Source organism: Enhydra lutris, unplaced genomic scaffold (genome assembly GCF_002288905.1).
Source record: "Enhydra lutris kenyoni isolate GAN:26980312 unplaced genomic scaffold, ASM228890v2 scaffoldscaffold15, whole genome shotgun sequence".
Classification (NCBI taxonomy): domain Eukaryota; kingdom Metazoa; phylum Chordata; class Mammalia; order Carnivora; family Mustelidae; genus Enhydra; species Enhydra lutris.
This window is the reverse complement of record NW_019154099.1, coordinates 6,234,752-6,252,933: the sequence shown is the minus strand read 5'-3', so window position 1 is coordinate 6,252,933 and position 18,182 is coordinate 6,234,752. Positions and strand designations below refer to the sequence as shown.

The 18,182-nt window shown below is 42.9% G+C and overlaps 1 protein-coding gene across 5 annotated transcripts in view; it reads left to right on the top strand.

The window, feature by feature from the left end:
• The window catches only part of LOC111147072 (solute carrier family 25 member 30), a 64,453-nt gene extending 52,099 nt beyond the window's left edge, over positions 1-12,354 (top strand). For 4 of the 5 annotated variants that reach the window (XM_022502948.1, XM_022502949.1, XM_022502950.1 and 1 more), the window contains 7 exons: positions 2,001-2,095; positions 3,439-3,524; positions 5,947-6,042; positions 6,667-6,791; positions 7,948-8,086; positions 9,440-9,520; positions 10,437-12,354. In XM_022502948.1, the coding sequence (XP_022358656.1) occupies positions 2,001-2,095; positions 3,439-3,524; positions 5,947-6,042; positions 6,667-6,791; positions 7,948-8,086; positions 9,440-9,520; positions 10,437-10,478 (664 nt within the window). In that variant the 3' untranslated portion in view covers positions 10,479-12,354. Of the gene's footprint in view, positions 1-2,000; positions 2,096-3,438; positions 3,525-5,946; positions 6,043-6,666; positions 6,792-7,947; positions 8,087-9,439; positions 9,521-10,436 lie in introns of those variants that run through there. The other variant, XM_022502952.1, reaches the window with a different exon arrangement.
• Positions 12,355-18,182: the final 5,828 nt, after the last annotated feature.

The window sequence follows — 18,182 nt, the reverse complement described above, 5'->3', positions numbered from 1 at the left end:
CTAAGGAAAATGATGGCGTGTTCTCTGTGGGCAAGGGTTGTGAACAACGTTTCTTTAGTCCAACATTTAGGGAACAGTGTGCTGAAGGCGTGGGATAGGAAAGTGAGTAAGACAGGTGCCTATGTCAGCCCGAGTTCTGGAGAAAACAGAATTCATTTGGCTGGTTTCAGTGAGGAGACTTTAATGGAGGGGCTACTTGAGGGTTAAGGGAACAAAAAGGAAGAATATTGAAGTACCTAGAAACGATCAAAGTGAGAAGTTGTTACCAACCCTAGGACCAAAAGGACAAGGACAGGAATGGTGTTAGCAGAGCCTGTTAGGACGAGAGCCTTGAAGGAGCAAACAGTAGTTGTGGGGGGATGGTGCTTCGGTAGCGCCCAGGGAGAGGAGAATCCCTCTTCTTCCTGCTCCCTCCATCCCATTGTCTGCTGGTGGAATCCACCTGGAAGTCAGTCGGGAGAGCCTGAATGACTCATCCGTGAGCACCTCCCTCTCAGGGTGCAGAGCATCACTGAGAAGGCTGAGACTGGATCTGGGAGCGCAGAAGGAGATCAGCAGCAACACACAGTCGCGAAGGACCTTTGTTTAGTTGGGGCTGCAGATGTGTGAAGAGGCGGTATGATGGAGTCTGATAATGAGTACTAGGGTCTGGTAGAGGCAGGCCGTCAAGCCCAGACTACGAGGACAGGTGAGAGTGTATTTCGGGAAGGCTGCTTGATCCAGGTAGTGCCCAGTGTGAGCTTGAAGGATCAAGAAGAGTGAGTTAGCCAGGTGAAGTTAGAAGGGAACTGTGTTTCTACAGAGCCGGTAGAATGTGCAAGAAAGCTTGGTACATTCTAGGAACTGCAAGTAAGGCGGGGTGGGTATGGTGTGGGAGGTGGTGAGCAGAAAAAGCTGGAGCCATAGTAAAGGGTCAGGGTGTGGACAGCCTTGGGATGGGCTAGGCATCCTGATTTCATCTGGTCCACCAGAGGGCACAAATCCCTTCCCTGGTCCAGGAAATAGAGAGGAGAGCTGATCAGTTGGAGTGGAAGAACACTGAATCCACTGTGGGATTCTGGATCTGGAGACGGGCTGGGGGTAGGATGTGCACTGAGAAATCTGCGAAGTGGTTGGAAATGCATGGTTGGATCAGTGTTGGCAGCAGGAATTAGGCGTCCTGAGTCTGTATGGTGCTGGAAACGTGGGAGTAGATGAGATCACCCGGGGAGTGTGTGGAGTGGGGAGAGAAGAAAGCACAAGGTGGAATTCTGGGGACCCCCCAGAAGACAGAAGTAGGAGGCAGTGGAGAAAAGGAAATAAACGAGGAGGGGACGTTGTGGAGTTCAGGGAGGAGACAGCTGCACGGAGGGCAGGGTGGACAGTAGCAGATACCACAGAGAGGTCATGTAAGGTACTGAGTGGAACACCTGATTAATTTAGTGACAGAGATGTCAGCTGGTCACCTTGGTGAGGGCAGTTTTGATGGAGAGCGGAGAGGGAAGGGGGACTGTATTTGGAGGAGGAGCTGGGAAATTCAGGGATAGCTGGGGTGGACAACTGCCCCTGGGTGGTTCTGGGGTCCAGAAGGCTAAGAGAGGGAAAGGACTAGAACAGGGCCTCCAATGAGGTGGGAGAGGCGCTCCAGAGAAGCATTGAAGAATGCTGGCTGCTTGCAGAGGGTGGGTTTCACCAGGAGGTTGGTCCCGAGAGAGGGGAGAGAGCCATTTCCCTTGAACACCTGTGAACAAACAGAACTCCACGGTCACTTAACCTTTTCAGGAAGGATAACTACAAGGGGTTGAGCTTTCACTTAGTGAACTAATAATTTGCACAAATTTAACTGAACACAACTATATTTTTGTTGGATTTTGAATTGTGAGAAACCTGGTTTAGTGTAGTTTGATTGTAGAAGGCAAACACATGGTTGCATCTGTGTGTGTGCGTGTGTGTGTGTGTCTTCTAGAGGATTTAAAGTGATTTTTAGGATCTCTTTGTCCTTTTGTATGTTGGTTTGACAGGATTGCCCCTGCGATGTTACGCCAGGCTTCCTATGGCACTATCAAGATAGGCACTTACCAGAGCTTGAAGCGACTGTTTGTGGAACACCAAGAAGGTGAGTGGGGAGTCTTTTTTCCACTTGTGGATAGGAGTTAGGTGGGTTGTGTGTCTTTAGTCAAGGTGAGATCAGATTTTCTTGAGCCTAATTGTGACTCTACTACTGCTGAGGAAAACTCTGGGTGGAAAGTCTGAATGAACAGTGCTTAAAGCCAGTCTGTTCTTACCTGAACTTAGGGGAGTGATGGTTAAAAAAGGAGCAATCTTGGGGCGCCTGGGTGGCTCAGTGGGTTAAAGCCTCTGCCTTCGGCTCAGGTCATGATCCCAGGGTCCTGGGATCGAGCCCTGCATCGGGCTCTCTGCTCTGCAGGGAGCCTGCTTCCTCCTCTCTCTGCCTGCCTCTCTGCCTACTTGTGATCTCTGTCTGCCAAATAAATAAATAAAATCTTTAAAAAAAAAAAAAAAGCAATCTTAACAAATTTTTAGTTGTCCTCATCTCCAAGACACCCAGACTAGAGGGTATGTTGTTGTAGTTAAAAATTTCCAAAATCAGGAATTATTGCCGATTTTTCAGGAAAGCAGTGAATACCCTCCTTAGTATCATGGACTGAATTCTAATACTCTATTGCTTGTTGACTCTGTGACTTTGCTTTAATCCATAGAACTTTTTCTGTTTTTTTTTTTTTTTTAACAACTTTATCTTCTGGGTACCTTCTAGGAGTGTTTTTTTTTTTTTTAAGATTTATTTATTTATTTGAGAGAGAGAGTGTGTGTTCACATGCCCTAGTTGGGGAAGGGGCAGAGGGACAGGGAGAATCTCAAGCCGACTTTGATCAGCTGAGCATGGAGCCTGACTTGGGGTTCGATCCAGGACCTTTAGATCATAACCTGAGCCGAAATCAAGAGTTGGATGCTTAACCAGCTGAACCACCTAGGGGCCCCAGGAATGTATCTTTTTTATTCTCCTATGAGATATATCTCATCTTAATTACTAGAGTGGTCTGCATTTAACACAAGAGTGTATTGGTATATGGTTGTCCACTTTGCATGAGAATTCACATTCCTTTTTTGGTATCAAGTCATTTTACTAGGCAAAATCCCATTAAGCCAGCAAAATTCCTAATACTTTAAAAATTGCTCGATTCAGGGGCTACTGGCTGGCTCAGTCACTGGAACATGTGACTCTTGATCTTAGGGTCATAAGTTCAAGACCCACACTGGGTATAGAGATTCTTTAAAAAAAATTAATCTTTAAAAAATTTGCTTTATTTATAAAGCAGAAATATTACTGTTCTCTGAAGATGTACAAGCAGTATGTAAACGAGTTACACCTATATCTGAGCGACTGATACGAAGAGCTCTGTGTATATGAAAAGCTGAATAATATGTGCTTGTTTATAGATGAAACTCTACTGATAAATGTGGTGTGTGGAATTCTCTCTGGAGTCATATCCTCAACTATCGCTAATCCAACTGATGTTTTGAAAGTAAGCAGTGCGATCCATTATCTTTTTTTTTTTTTTTAAGATTTTATTTATTTATTTGACAGAGATCACAAGTAGGCAGAGAGGCAGGCAGAGAGAGAGAGGAGAAAACAGCTCTCTCCTGAGCAGAGAGCCTGTTGCTGGACTCGATCCCAGAACCCTGGGATCATGACCTGAACTGAAGACGGAGGCTTTAACCCACTGAGCCACCCAGGCGCCCCGCAATCCATATCTTACGGGCATACTCCATGTTTTCTTATTGACAACAGCGTTCAGATAATGAAAAGCTGTGAATATAACATAATGTTTGTGTGAACTTGTTTATAATTTAAATGCCATGAAGACTGTAACTTCGAAACCTCAACTGGGTGGATTTCCCACTGATACGGAAGGAACTCAAAAGTAGAGCTCATGGAGACGAGGTTTTTGGTGATTAAGCAGAGAAAGAATTTGGGCTTGGATATATTTGAATTTCATTTTTCACTGAAAATCTTCCAGGTTTTATTGGTTCATTAAAAATGGATGGGCTGTAGGTTCTACACAAGTTGGCTCACTGATGACCATTTCTTTTTTTTTTTTTTTTTAAACATTTTTATTTATTTGAGAGAGAGTGAGAGGAAGAGAGATCACAGAGGCAGAGGGAGAAGCAGGCTCCCTGCTGAGCAGAGAGCCCAATGTGGGGCTCGATCCCAGGACCCTGAGATCATGACCCGAGCCGAAGGCAGAGGCTTAACCCACTGAGCTACCCAGGCGCCCTGATGACCATTTCTGAATGTGTGATGTTATCCGTTAACTTGATTTCAGGAAATACGAATGGAAGTATTTCCTTATGGCAGTTAAACATTATGTATTGGATGACCTTGTTACCAACACCAGGGTACAGCCTCCTTAAATTCTTTCTGGAATAAGACAAGGGAATAAACTAGTTAAACAAAATAGAAATTAGTCAGGACTTCCTTTTTCTTTTCTTTGTTGGTTTTTTTTTTTTTTTTTTTTTTTAGGATTTTTATTTATTTGAGAGAAAGAGAGCATGAGCAGTGGGGAGAGGGAAAGGAAGGTTCCCCGCTGAGCAGAGAGCCTGATGCAGGGCTTGATCCCAGGACCCTGGGATCATGACCTGAGCCCAAGGCTGATGCTTAACCTGACCCACCTAGGTGCCCCAGGACTTACTTTGTCAGTGCTCTCAGGATGTTTGTTTTTGTCCCTCTCTCTCCTTTTTTGTTCCTATTAGCTAACCAGTGTTCACTGCTTCTGCCTTCTACTAGTTGACATACTACGTGCTTAGAATCCAAAATCGAATAAGATAAGGACCCTGCCCTCAGAGCCTTCACTCTAATTAGAGATTCTGATAGACATAGAGTTTTGTGCAGCAGTATGTAGAGTACAGCATGTGTGAAGGTGCTTTTGCTGGGAGAAAGTGGAGAGAAATATCTGTACGTCCCTTAATCTCTCAAACATACGTATGGGCTTATAGAAAGGCAGTTCCTGTATTTTGGTTTATTTTCCCATGTTAACATGGCAGTAACACTTTCCTTTAGAAGTTAGAGATAATTGCTCCCTAAACAAAAATAAGGAACAAGTTTTTAGTGGGAAATCCCTCTTAATTTTAAAAAAGTTTAGAGAGCTACATCAAACATTATTTTTTTTTAAAGATTATTTTTATTTATTTATTTGACAAGCAGAGATCACAAGTAGGCAGAGAGGCAGGCAGAGAGAGAGAGGGGGAAGCCCGATGTGGGGCTCGATCCCAGGACCCTGGGATCATGACCTGAGCCGAAGGCAGAGGCTTTAACCCACTGAGTCACCCAGGTGCCCCTCAAACATTATTTTTATGTTGGAATCTTGTTCATACAAATTCTGTAGCTGTTGTCAAGGTTATTTGTACGTTCAAGTGTAACCGAGTGTGACGGGCGTCATGTGTCATCTCGTGCTCAGCTCGCTTGCATACCTTTTGGTTCAGCTGGTTGGAAATAGTAGAGGCTTGAAGTAACTGATTTAAGAAATACCCTTGCCAGTGCTTAGTGTTACCAAGTATGCTGGATACTCTTACCAGTTACATGAAATCTTAGCATACCGTCACATTCGCTTTCCTGTTCAGTAACTTATAAGAAAATATGTCATTTTTTTTTTTCCTTTTCAAAAGACTACTTTCAAAAATCCATTTTTTGGGACACTTAATGAGCTCTGGACTCCACTCGATGCATTTTGTTGATTCCAGAGTGTCTCAGAACCAATCCTTATGAATGTTAAATCCTCATAATTATAAATCCTTATAAATCCTACCGGGGCATTTTAAACTAGCATTACAGTCCTATGTATACTGCAGTTCTTTTAATGGTTAGTAAACAACAGATTGAGTGGTTTTGAGAAGTCTACATTTGGAGAGAAATGTGCTTTCCTTCTCATGTTCGTCTTGAATCTCCAGATTCGGATGCAGGCACAGAGCAGCACGATTCAAGGCGGAATGATAGGCAACTTCATTAACATTTACCAGCAAGAGGGAGCAAGGGGCCTATGGAAGGTAAGTCCGTGAAACAGAGCCATCTTCCTTACTTAGTTCTTCCCTGTTTTCCTTCTTTGAATTTATTTTTCCTATTTCCATCCTCTTCTTTAATCCGAATGGCAAAATGGCATATAGGAAGAAGAGTGACATCTGCCCTCAAAATTACTTTCTTCCTTAATTTTATTGTCTGTAGAATGGGAATTACAAGGTATATGTCATAGTTTTAAAGTACCTTTTGAATAATTCATGGATAAGAAATTCTGTGAAGATGGAGCATTTTTTTGTTTGTTTACTTAAAAAAAAATTCTTATAGAGAAGGGTTTTCTAGGTTATAGTTACGATGGATTTTTTGATCTGTGTGATTTCTTGGTCCTTAAGTGAAGACTGTGAATAGGCAAGTGCTGGTACGGGCTGCTGCTCCCTGGTATTCTAGTGACCTGTCAGTTCACAGAGTAGACCCTAAAGGTCATCCAGTAGGGTCCTCGGTATGGTTAGTAGTATGGTTAGTGCCAGAATCAGAACCGGGCGTGGGACTTCTGACTTTACTGTCTAGACTTTTCTGCTCTGTCACTGTGTAGTTTTTTCCCAAGGCTGGTTCCACGGGGAGCTGTCTAAATCTTGGTTGTTCATATTTTTATGCAGGGCGTGTCCCTTACGGCCCAGAGGGCTGCCATCGTTGTTGGCGTGGAGCTGCCGGTCTATGACCTCACCAAGAAGCATCTGATTCTCTCGGGCCTCATGGGAGACACTGTGTATACCCACTTCCTGTATGTTTAGAGATTTTTTTTTTTTTAAGACTTTGTTTATTTATTTGACAGACAAAGATCACAAGTAGGCAGAGAAGCAGGCAGAGAGAGAGGAGGAAGCAGGCTCCCTGCTGAGCAGAGAGGCCGATGCGGGGCTCAAACCCAGGACCCTGGGATCATGACCTGAGCCGAAGGCAGAGGCTTTAACCCACTGAGCCACCCAGGTGCCCTGACCTTGTTCATTTTAGAGCTGAAGATTATGCCCTTCACCAGCCTCTCCCTATTTCCTCCATCCCTCGCCCCTTGCAACACTTTGCTACTCTGTTTCTAGGGTTCTATGTTCTTTGTTTGTTTGTAGATTCTACGTATAAGTGGTACCATGCAGTATTTGCTGTTCTCCCTTTTTAAAATTTAATAATGTGCTCTAATTATCTTTCCATATACGTACAGATAGACTTCATGAATTTATAATAGCTGCAGATTAGTATGGATGTATCGTGGTTTCATCCACTGAGGGCTGATTTTGCCCCTCGAGGGACCTTTGGCCATTTCTGGAGACTGTTCAGATGGTTAGGATTAGGGAATACTGTTGGCATCTGCTTCGCGGAGGCCACGGAGCTGGTCAGCAGCTTACAGTGCACAGGACAGATCCCCCCCAACACAGACTTGCCTGATCCCCAAAATGTTAGGTGTGTGGAAGTTGAGACACCCTGCCCTGAGTTGATTGATACCAAGTATGGTCTTAGTCTTGTGAGACGGAAAGTTTCATAGACCCGGAGACCCCTTGGGGGTGGGGTGGGGAGGCATTACAATGAGAACTTTTTCTCTGCTCTCCCAGAACGGTATGGTTATGATAGGGCTAAAATTACTTTGATGCAAACAGATGTGATAAATCATCATTGGAGGACATTCCTTCATGTTTCTATGATACTTTGACATTCCGGAACCTCAAAGGTATTCTTAGTTGGGGCCAGAATTTAGAAGCCACTATAGTCAGTGCCATATTTAAGAAGTTGATGCAGCGCTCTAGTGATAGGCCTCCTCCTGGGGACCTTGCCTCCTGTTACATGTCACTTTGGCGACGTTGGGGAGGAGGCTGTTTCCTGCCTCTGCTAGTGATGGTTGCGGCTCAGTGGTGGTGAACTGTTTGTTTTTCCATTGGTATCTTTTTTCACAGCTCAAGTTTCACCTGTGGTCTGGCTGGGGCCCTGGCCTCCAACCCCGTGGATGTTGTGAGAACACGTATGATGAATCAGAGAGTCCTTCGGGATGGCGCGTGCTCTGGCTACACAGGTACCCTGGACTGCTTGTTACAGGTGAGAGTGGATGTGCCCCTGGGCAGGGTCATGTGGTCCTTGCATGGCTTATTAGCTTCCTTGCTCCCCTCTGAAGAGTTTTCTTATCACCATGAAAAAAACAAGGGTTAGAGCAAGACAAACCTGTGGGTTGGTCACTTGTGACTGTCTGACTTTGGTGGAGGTTCAGACTCTACCTCAGTTTCCTCATAAGTGAAATGGGACAATAATAGCACATGTGTCATAGAGTTCTTGTAAAAATCATTGAGATGATGCCTACAAAATAGGACAGTGCCTGGATTCATGCATAGTAAGCCTTGTTAGCATAATTAATAATAATAAGGGACACTTATGAAATAAGCTAATCTATTTTACTTACTCTTCACTATTCTAGTGGTTTGTTTCGCTCATCGGAACTGCCCCCCAAATGTGTGTGTGTGTGTGTGTGTGTGTGAATATAGACCTACGTATTCACACACACACATATTTGTATACATGTGTTTAATTGAAGAAGTGACTAAATTTTGAGGGTGTTATAACTAACATGAATGATGCTCCAAAGCCCTGAGAAAGTGCCCAGTTTAGGCCACAATGGGGCTAATTTTATAAATACAAAATCTCGATGAATCTTTAGAAATGAAAGTTCATTTCCTTTATACCGCTGCTCTGCTGTAAAGGGAGAGAAAATAGTCAGATTTTCTGCCATCACAGTAGGACTGTGTCTCCTTCCAAAGTGTATCTCCCTCCTCTCGAGTCCTGCTGGAATGAATATCCCGCATTCAGACATCTCTCAAAAGAACACGTCGCTCTTACTGTACTTTTCAGTGTGAACAGTGGGGCCTCCTGTTCACGAGAGGATGCAGGTTCGCAGCTAGATTGCCAGCAGCCCAGCATCCGGGCCTGCTTTGCTGTTCCTTTTCTCTGGCGTGACGCGGGCACAGCCTAGGCTTCGAGTGCTGCTGCAGCAGAGCAGAGATGCATGTCTTTATCCACCTAGAGACGTGAAGTAGCGGTGCTCTGAATTAGGTCTTTACCGCCATCGTTTCGCTTCTTTCTTTCCCACCTGCTCGTGAGCCCACGTGGCCAGGGGGCAGGAGACTCCAGCTGGGCCTCAGTCTCCCTTCTTCCTCCTCCAGCTGCTCTCTGCCTGCTGGGGTGTGGGCGCGTTTGACACAGAGCCTTCGTCTTCTCCGACGCAGAAGCCTTTAAAGAACAAAAAGGGGCAGAGGGCAGTGAGGTTTTAAACAGTCTTTTCGAATATTTTTAAGAAAAATAGATCATTTGGTCTGGCTCCTAATGAATTAATTATTAACACATTAGACCTAATTGGAAAGTTGGAAGTTAACTTGTTTTTCTCCCCCCTCCTTGTAACAGACATGGAAGAATGAAGGGTTTTTTGCTCTGTATAAAGGATTTTGGCCAAATTGGTTGAGACTTGGTCCTTGGAATATCATTGTATCCTTTTCTGTCACAGTACATCTGAAGAAAGATGGAGCTCGAAGAAGATTGTATAAACTATCGTGTCATTCATGATAATTTAGAAGTGGCTTCTTTTGAGTTCCTCTGATTCTGAGAGCTAATGATTCAGTTTTTATCTCAGCAGGTATAAAATCTCTGGGCTGGGCTATATGAATCTTGATTTAGTGCTAGTATTATTGAAAGGGAATGACATCAATACAGATTTCTATTCAGACTGTTTTAGAAGCTGAGAATACTAACGAGTACAAGGAAGACAGGGATTGATTTGATATCCCAAGCCACCCTGGGGAAGGATGTGATTTGACAGCGGTGTTCTAGAATGCTTATTTTAGAGAGTGCCTGAGGATAAACAGGAATTAGCTCCTGAGTTATTGGGCCAATTAGCACTGTTTCCTGTATGCCAAGTGGGAGGCAGGTTCATCAGACAGGGAAGGGCAGAATTACAAAGAAGGGAATGTGGTTTTCACCATCCCATTTCTCTTTATCTGTGCCTCCCCCCTGCTGAAGGCCTGCCTCACTGTGACCCTTGAGGAGAGCTTCCCAGGGCTTGCTGTCTCTGTTCCACACAGAATTTACTGTCCTAGAAAGTCTGCCCACCTCAGCGGTTGCCAGAGCTAGCCAGGGGGGATGTCATGTACAAAGGGGCTCTGGGAGCTGGTGCTAAGGGATTTGGATATCTCCGCTGTGGTGGTTCTGTTCCAGGCTGACCTTGGGGAGGCCAGTGGGACGACCTTATGGGATAGATAAGGGTGGAGTCCCTCATGTTCAATCCTGTCCATGGCACATGGTTTGCCCAGGCGTATCTGTTAAAGGTGCTGTCTGTGAGCCTGTTTTTAGGGATCCGGGTTGTTAAGATGGCGTCTCTTCTGTCAGCCTTAACCAGTAACCGCAGTTCTTTGTGACCTATGAGCAGTTGAAGAAATTGGACTTGTGACAAATCAAGGCTTCATGAGACAGCGCTCTGAAAACACTCCCTTTAGAAACAATAAAGCTTCCTGTGTGTCACGCTGCTTCTCACTGCTTGGTTCACCACAGATTCTGAAGCGTGAGCAACAGATGAAGATGGGGTTAGTTCAGATTGCTGTGTGTTGGCAGTGGACGCTGCGCATCGACTGTTTCATGCTAGAAACTAACATCCAAACACGAATCCTTACCATGCAAGTGCCCTTCAACATCAAAGACCGCATGTGGAACATACGTTTCTTGATAAAGAGAACTTGCGAGAAGATCAGGAACTGTGTGTCGTTTTCTTCAGGGGAGAGCTGAGAATGCCAGGCTGCTCTAGAGAAGCTCATCAGAACCATGGAATAGAGCCTCCGAGAGGGTGTTGTTATTCCTGAACTGGGGACTGTCCTTTCTCGTCAGCTGAAGGAACTTCACACGTGGAGACCTGGCCCTTTCAACTCCAGGTGGAAACAGTGCAGGAAACCGAGCCCTGGAACATTGCCCTGCTTTATAATTTCCTATTTTGGCAGGATCCTTCACTTACAATAAGTGATTTTCAGCCTTCGAAGGCTTGACCTTTGTGAGGAATTGTTACGAAATATTAATCTCTAAATCCATGACGGTGGGATGTGTTGGCTTTTGAACATGGCAGGGTCCACGTTGATGGAAGATCTTTGAGGCAGCTGGGGTTCAGTCTTAGGTAATGTTAGCAGTTTGCTCCGATTTTTAGCAAAGTTCATTATTTCTGTAAAATGGGGACGATAACCTGTATTGATATGGAGGGTCAAATGAAGACAAGAGTAGCTTCTAGTTGCCTGCCTGGTGGGGAGGCGATGGACCTCAGCCCTGCTATCGTCCCGCCAGAATCCCAGCATCAACAGGCTGGTGTAAAGAAGAGAGTGGTTTCATGACGGGACTCTCACTGGAATCCCTAGGAAAGCCCCTCGCCAAGGCCTTGTGAAAAGAGAGAACATGGTCTAAGTTATAGTTTTATTATGTTTTCTGTAGCAAGATGTTGCGAGGGAATCGGTTGATTTTTCCAGATTTCTCAGTTTTTACTTTAGTTCAGGTTATCTATTAAGGTATGTCCTGTCTCAGACTTCCTGTTCAGTATGGTTGGAAAACACTTGCTTGAAAATTTAGAAACTATCTCTTTAGTGCTGCACCTGTTTTCCAGTTTCTGAAAAAAGTATATAGTATCTTCCTTTCTTTGCCTAAGGCAACAAAAATCGTTCTCCCTCTTCTTTCTCACCTTCATCTTGTTCTTTTCAAACTACAAAGTGACTCTGAGAACCCAAAGAACTTTACACTTCTAGAAGACAGCCCAGGGAAGGGGACGTATTTACTTACGTACCTTCAGTTATTCCATTCGAGAACATGACACACTGACCGGGGCTCTGGGACGGACCCTGCTAAAGTATTTGCGGGGCAGGTTCTCAGTTTGTTCCCGCCCTGGGTCACCACCTTCCTTGAACCCAGCATTGAAGGTGTGTAGGTTTCTCTTGGGGATGGGGCCGTTTTCCTGCCAATCACTTTCACGTTGCCTTCTCTATTAACGTTTACTTTGAAAAATATTTCGTGAGGCAGAATTGCTATTTCCAAACTCGAGACAAAGTCATTAAGAAGAGAAGAAGTGGTGGAGTGGCGTGTAGGTGTTAATTGGTTAAAGACTTAGTTGAAAGTCCAGATCCCCTCGCCCATTCTAGACGTGACTGCAGAGCAAGCGCACTGGGGCCCGGCTCCTGGTACTGAACCATTATCTTTAGACAGAGATTTTTTTTCTTCTTACCAAAACATTCCATTGACCTGGTCAGGGCTTTCTCAGAAAGGCTTTCACTTTTGGGTTCCTCTAGTTCAAAGGATTACTTTTTTTTTTTTTTTTTAAGATTTTATTTATTTATTTGATAGAGATCACAAGTAGGCAGAGACAGGCAGAGAGAGAGAAGGGGAAGCAGGCTCCCAGCTGAGCAGAGAGCCCGATGTGGGGCTCGATCCCAGGACCCCGGGATCATGACCTGAGCTGAAGGCAGAGGCTTTAACCACTGAGCCACCCAGGCACCCCCAAAGGATTACTATTTTAAGAACCGCTTTTTTTTTTAAATGAAGAAAACATTGTATTTTTAAAGTGTACATTAAATTTCTAAAATAGTAGAAACAAGTTCATTTTGAAGACCAAGAGTCAATGTCATGCAGTGTTGATTGTATCAATTTATTCAAATTATGTACATGTTCATACCAGGATGAAAAGAAACGGAAACCTCACCATAAAAGTTGAGCACATTTTTTAAGACAAAAATGAAGTATTTCTCTAGGGTAGATTTATAAAACACGTTATATAGAACAGGATCTTCACCTTTTCTGGTTTTTCTGCTTCCTGAAGGAGTTCATGCAATCGTTAAGCTTCTAACCAAGAGAGAACTTAAGGACTTGGAGACTCAGTGCCCTTATTTTCAGGGGTGTGACTACCCCCAGCCCCCTTGGATATTGCTTAAATGTGGCAAAAGGATTTTTAGCTTTTATAACTAAAATGAAGATCATGGATTTTTTTTTTGTCTGCTCGTGGATTTGTATAATCATCGATGCTGAATGTTGCCGATGTGTGATATAAAAATGGCTCCTGTTCTCCATATTTATTCATGAGCTAGAAATAGTATGTATTATGTAAAGACTATACATTTTTCATAAGCCTTTATATCTCAAGCTCTTTATTTAAGCATTGTTGGAATATGTGGCATAAGCTTTGTTTCATTGTTTAATAAACTGGAATAATACATAACAACCTAAATGATTTGTGTTTATTTTGGATAAATAGAAACCTTTAAACAAAGACAAGCTCCAAAGAGTCCAGAAGGTTGGAGTAGAAATAAATGGCACTTGTGAAAGTGGCTACAGACATTTCTCCTCATGGAGAAGTTGTTGGGGGTCATCTTTTTTTTTTTTTTTTTTTTTAATTTTTAAATTATCTCTACACTCAATGTGGGGCTTGAACTAACAACATGAGATCAAGAGTTTCACTCTCTGTCACGTGAGCCAGCCAGGTACCCCAGGATCACCCTCTTTATTGCCTGAACATCTGTGCGACCTCCCACTATATGAAATCCTGTGTAGCCCAGCAGAGGCCAGTGACTTTGATTCATGGACTGGCTGGGTAAGGTCCCCTGGAGATGCGGAACACCAGGGTGATGGCATGGGTGCCTTGCACCTTCAGGTTCCCTCAGTCCTCCCGGCGTTTGGCGTTGGCTAGAGATGGGCTGGGATGTTTGATTAACTGTGGATCAGGCAAAGGCACCTGTGTTTGGCTTAGAAGAGCCATGGATTGGAATGCAAACCTAGTTCATTAAATTTTTCACCTAAAAATATTCTTGGGGCACCTGGCTGGTGCAGTTGGTGGAGCACGTGTCTCTTGATCTCAGGGTCGTGAGTTCAGGCCGCATGCTGGGCGTAAATCTTACTTAAACAAAAATAAAAATTAAAAAATAAAAAGACCTCTATAAGATTATAAAAAACATAACATGTATTTTTTTCTAGGTGCCTGTCTTACTAACATTTGAATTAAAGATGGTGGTTTATTGAAAAAAAAAAATAGAGCCGGGAAAAATGGGCACTTTTTAGTTCTCTTATCTGAGAGATTAAATGACACACACAATTGACTTCATATGAAGGTTAGCGAGAACCACTGGCTGCTGGTGTTTCTTAAAGGCCTGTGGACAGTAGAACCGTCATGCACATTATGGTACCTGTTAAGACATATTTGGCTTTTAGGGGCACCTGGGTGGATCAGTGGGTTAAAGCCTCTGCCTTTGGCTCGGGTCATGATCCCAGGGTGCTGAGATCGAGCCCCTCGTAGGGCTCTCTGCTCAATGGGGAGCCTGCTTCCCCCTCTCTCTCTCTGCCTGCCTCTCTGCCTACTTATGATCTCTGTCAAATAAATAAATAAAATCTTAAAAAAAAAAAAGACCTATTTGGCTTTTAATCCAGGCTATTTATTTCTAAACTGGCAACTGGGAAAAGAAGACGCTGAATTTTTGGTAGAGTATAACTAGATCCATTCTGAAGCAAAACAGGAATACAAGACAAGTACAGTGTGTATAAATAGGTTTCTTGAAAGCTTGATGCAAATAATAGAATGAAGAGCAGAAAACCTGGGAACTTCTATGTCTGTATGTCCTCTGCATAAATAATAATCCATACAATGGCTTACTGTATTGCTCTTGAGAAGAATGAATTAGATCTCAGCTGGCTGACTTGGAAAGATATCCATGATACATTATTAAGTAGGAAAAACTTAAGGTGCAGGCTCCTGTGTATACCATGAACTCACTTCTTAGGGAGAAAGCAAACTTAGGTTTGTAGGGAATGGATTTAAAGGGTATGTATTAGAGTTCTCCAGAGAAACAGAACCAACAGGGCGTGTGTGTCTATGTATGTGTATATATACATGATTTATTTTAAGAGATAGGCTCATGCAACTGTGGGGGATTGCCAAGTCTGAAATCAGGAGGACAGGCCAGCAGACTGTGGTGATTGTACCATTTTAGTGGCATTTTAGCACAGTCAAGCAGACTGTGGTGATTGTACCATTTTAATGTTCCTACCAGCAGTGCACAAGGGTTCTAATTTCTCCAGATCCTGGCTAACGCTTGTTATTTTTTTGTGTTTTTGAGAGCAGCCATCCTACTGTGTATGAGGTGATATCTTCTTGTGGTTGTGATGTGCATTTCTCGGCTGATTAGTGACATTGAATATCATGGCTTGATGGCCATTTGCATATCCTCTTTGGAGAAATGTTTATTCAGGTCCTTTATTTTTGAATTATGTTGTTTTTTGTTGTTGTGTTTTAGTTCTTTATATATTCTGAATATTGTTCTCTTATCAGATACATGATTTGCAGGTATTTTCTCCCAATCTGTGAGTTGCCTTTTTGCTTTATTGCCAGTGTCTTTTGATACACAAAATTTTTAAATTTTCATGAAATCTAATTTGGCTATTTTTATTGTTACCTGTGCCTTTGCTGTTCTATCTAAGAAATCATTTCTGAATCCAATGTGGTAAAGCTTTTGTACTTTTTTTTTTTTAAATTTTTTGTTTGTTTGTTTATTTATTTGACAGACAGAGATCACAAGTAGGCAGAGAGGCAGGCAGAGGGGCAGGGGGAAGCAGGCTCCCCGCTGACCCTGAGATCATGACCTGAGCCAAAGGCAGAGGCTTTAACCCACTGAGCCACCCAGGTGCCCCTGTACTGTTTCTTTTAAGAGTCTTACTGTTTTAGTCTTTATTGTGTTAGATTTAGGCCGGTGGTTCATTTGAATTAATTTTTTAAATTTTATTATTATTATTCTTGTTAAAATATTTTATTAATTTATTTGACACAGAGAGAGACAGCAAGAGAGGGAACACAAGCACGGGGAGTGGGAGAGGGAGAAGCAGGCTTCCCGCAGAGTAGGGAGCCCAACACCAGGCTCAATCCTAAGGTCCTGGGATCATGACCTGAGCCAAAGGCAGTTGCTTAACCAACTGAGCCACCCAGGTGCCCCTTAAATTTTATTTTTAAGCAATCTGTCCGCCCAGTGTGGAGCTCAGACTTAACCCTGAGATCAAGAGTCGAATGTTCCAGCAACTAAGCCAGGCTGGTGCCCCATTTTCTAGTCTCAATTTCATTGATCTCTGCTGGAGTCTTTATTATTTCCTTCATTTTGCTAGCTTTGAGTTTAGTTCTTTCTTCTTTTTCTAGTTCTCTAAGTTATAAAGTTAGGTTGTTGATCTGAGATTTTTCTTGTTTTTGAATGTGTTTATAGCTATAAATTTCTCCTTTTGCACTGTTTTCACTGCATCCCATATGTTTTGGCAAATTGTATTTTCACTTTCATTTATCTCTAAGTCCTTCCCTTCCCCCATACTCCCTTCCTTTCTACTTTTCTCCCTTCCTCCATCCCTTCTACCTTCCTTCCGTCCTTTTGAGAGAAAGAGAGTGAACGTGTGCACGAGCAGAGGGAGAGGAGCAAAAGAGAGGGGCAGAGGGAGAGAGAGAATCCAAAGTAGGCTCCCTGTCAGCATGGAGCCTGACACGGGGCTTGATCCCGTGACCCTGAGATCATGACCTGAGCCGAAATCATGAGTCAGTTGCTTAACCAACTGAACCCTCATTTGTCTCTAAGTATTTCCAATTTCCTTTCTGATTTCTTTGATCCATTGGTTGCTTGAAAGTGTGTTGTTTAATTTCTATAATTTTGGGGAATTTTTCTGTTTTCCTTTCTTTCTTTCTTTCTTTTAAAAGATTTTATGTAGTCTCTACACTCAACCTGGGGATTGAATTTGCAGCTCTAACATCAAGAGTTACATGCTCCATTGACTAAGGCAGCCAGGCACCCCTTGTTATTGGTTTGTAATTTCATCCTACTGTGGCCACTTATTTTTTTTTAATCTATTGAGACTTAATTTGTGACCTAGCATGGTTTTCCTAGAAAATGTTTCATTGCACTTAAGTAGAATGTGTATTCTGTTGTTGGTTAGAGTGTTCTGTATATGCCTGTTAGATCTAGTGCTTTATTGTGTTATGTCCTTTATTTCCTTATTTATCTTCTGTTTAGTTGTTTTATCTATTATCGTGAGTGGGGTATTGAAATCTCCAACTATTACTGGAGAACTGTCTCTTTCTCCCTTCAGTTCTGTCAGTTTTTGCTTCAAAAATTTTGATGGCTTGTCATTAGGTGTGTAAATGTTTATAATTGTTACATATCGTCTCACTAAATTGAACCTTATATTAATATTCAGTGTTTCTCTTTCTCTCTTGTAAGCTCTTCTGACTTAAGTCTATTTTGTCTGATGTTAGTACAGTTATTCTTGCTCTCTTGGTTACTATTCCTATGGAATGTCTTCTTCCTTTTATTTTCAGCTTGTTTGGTCTTTGGATCTCCATGAATCTCTTATATATAGCATATATTTGGATCTTGTGTATGTGGTTTTTTTTTTTTTTTAAGATTTTATTTATTTATTTGACAGAGCAGGGGGAGCAGCATGCAGAGGCAGAGGGAGAAGCAGGCTCCCCGCTGACCAGGGAGCCTGATGCAGGACTCGATCCCAGAACCCTGGGATCGTGACCTAAGCCAAAGGCAGATGCTTAACTGCCTGAGCCAGGCAGGTGCCCTGGATCTTGTGTTTTCAATCCATTCTTCCAATCTTTGTCTTTTTTTTTTTTTTCCTTAAAGATTTATTTATTTATTTATTTGAAAGAGAGAGAGAATGAGAGAGAGAGAGAGCACGAGAAGGGGAGGTTTGGAAGGAGAAGCAGACTCCCCACCAAGCAGGGAGCCCAATGCGGGACTCAATCCTGGGAACTCCAGGATCATGACCTGAGCTGAAGGCAGTCGCTTAACCAACTGAGCCACCCAGTTGTCCCTCTTCCAATCTTTGTCTTTTGAGTGGAGAGTTTAATCCATTTACATTTAAAGCAATTATTAATAAGGAAGGACTTCTGTCATTATGTTGTTTTCTGTATGGCTTATAATTTTTTGTCCCTCATTTCTCACATGACTGTCTTATCTTATGTTTACTTGACTTTTTGCAGTAATATGTTCAATTTCTTATTTCCTTTTCTGTATATTCTACAGAAATTTTCTTTGTGGTTACCATGGGGATTACATTTAACATTTTAAAATTACAACACTTTGGGGCGCCTGGGTGGCTCAGTGGGTTA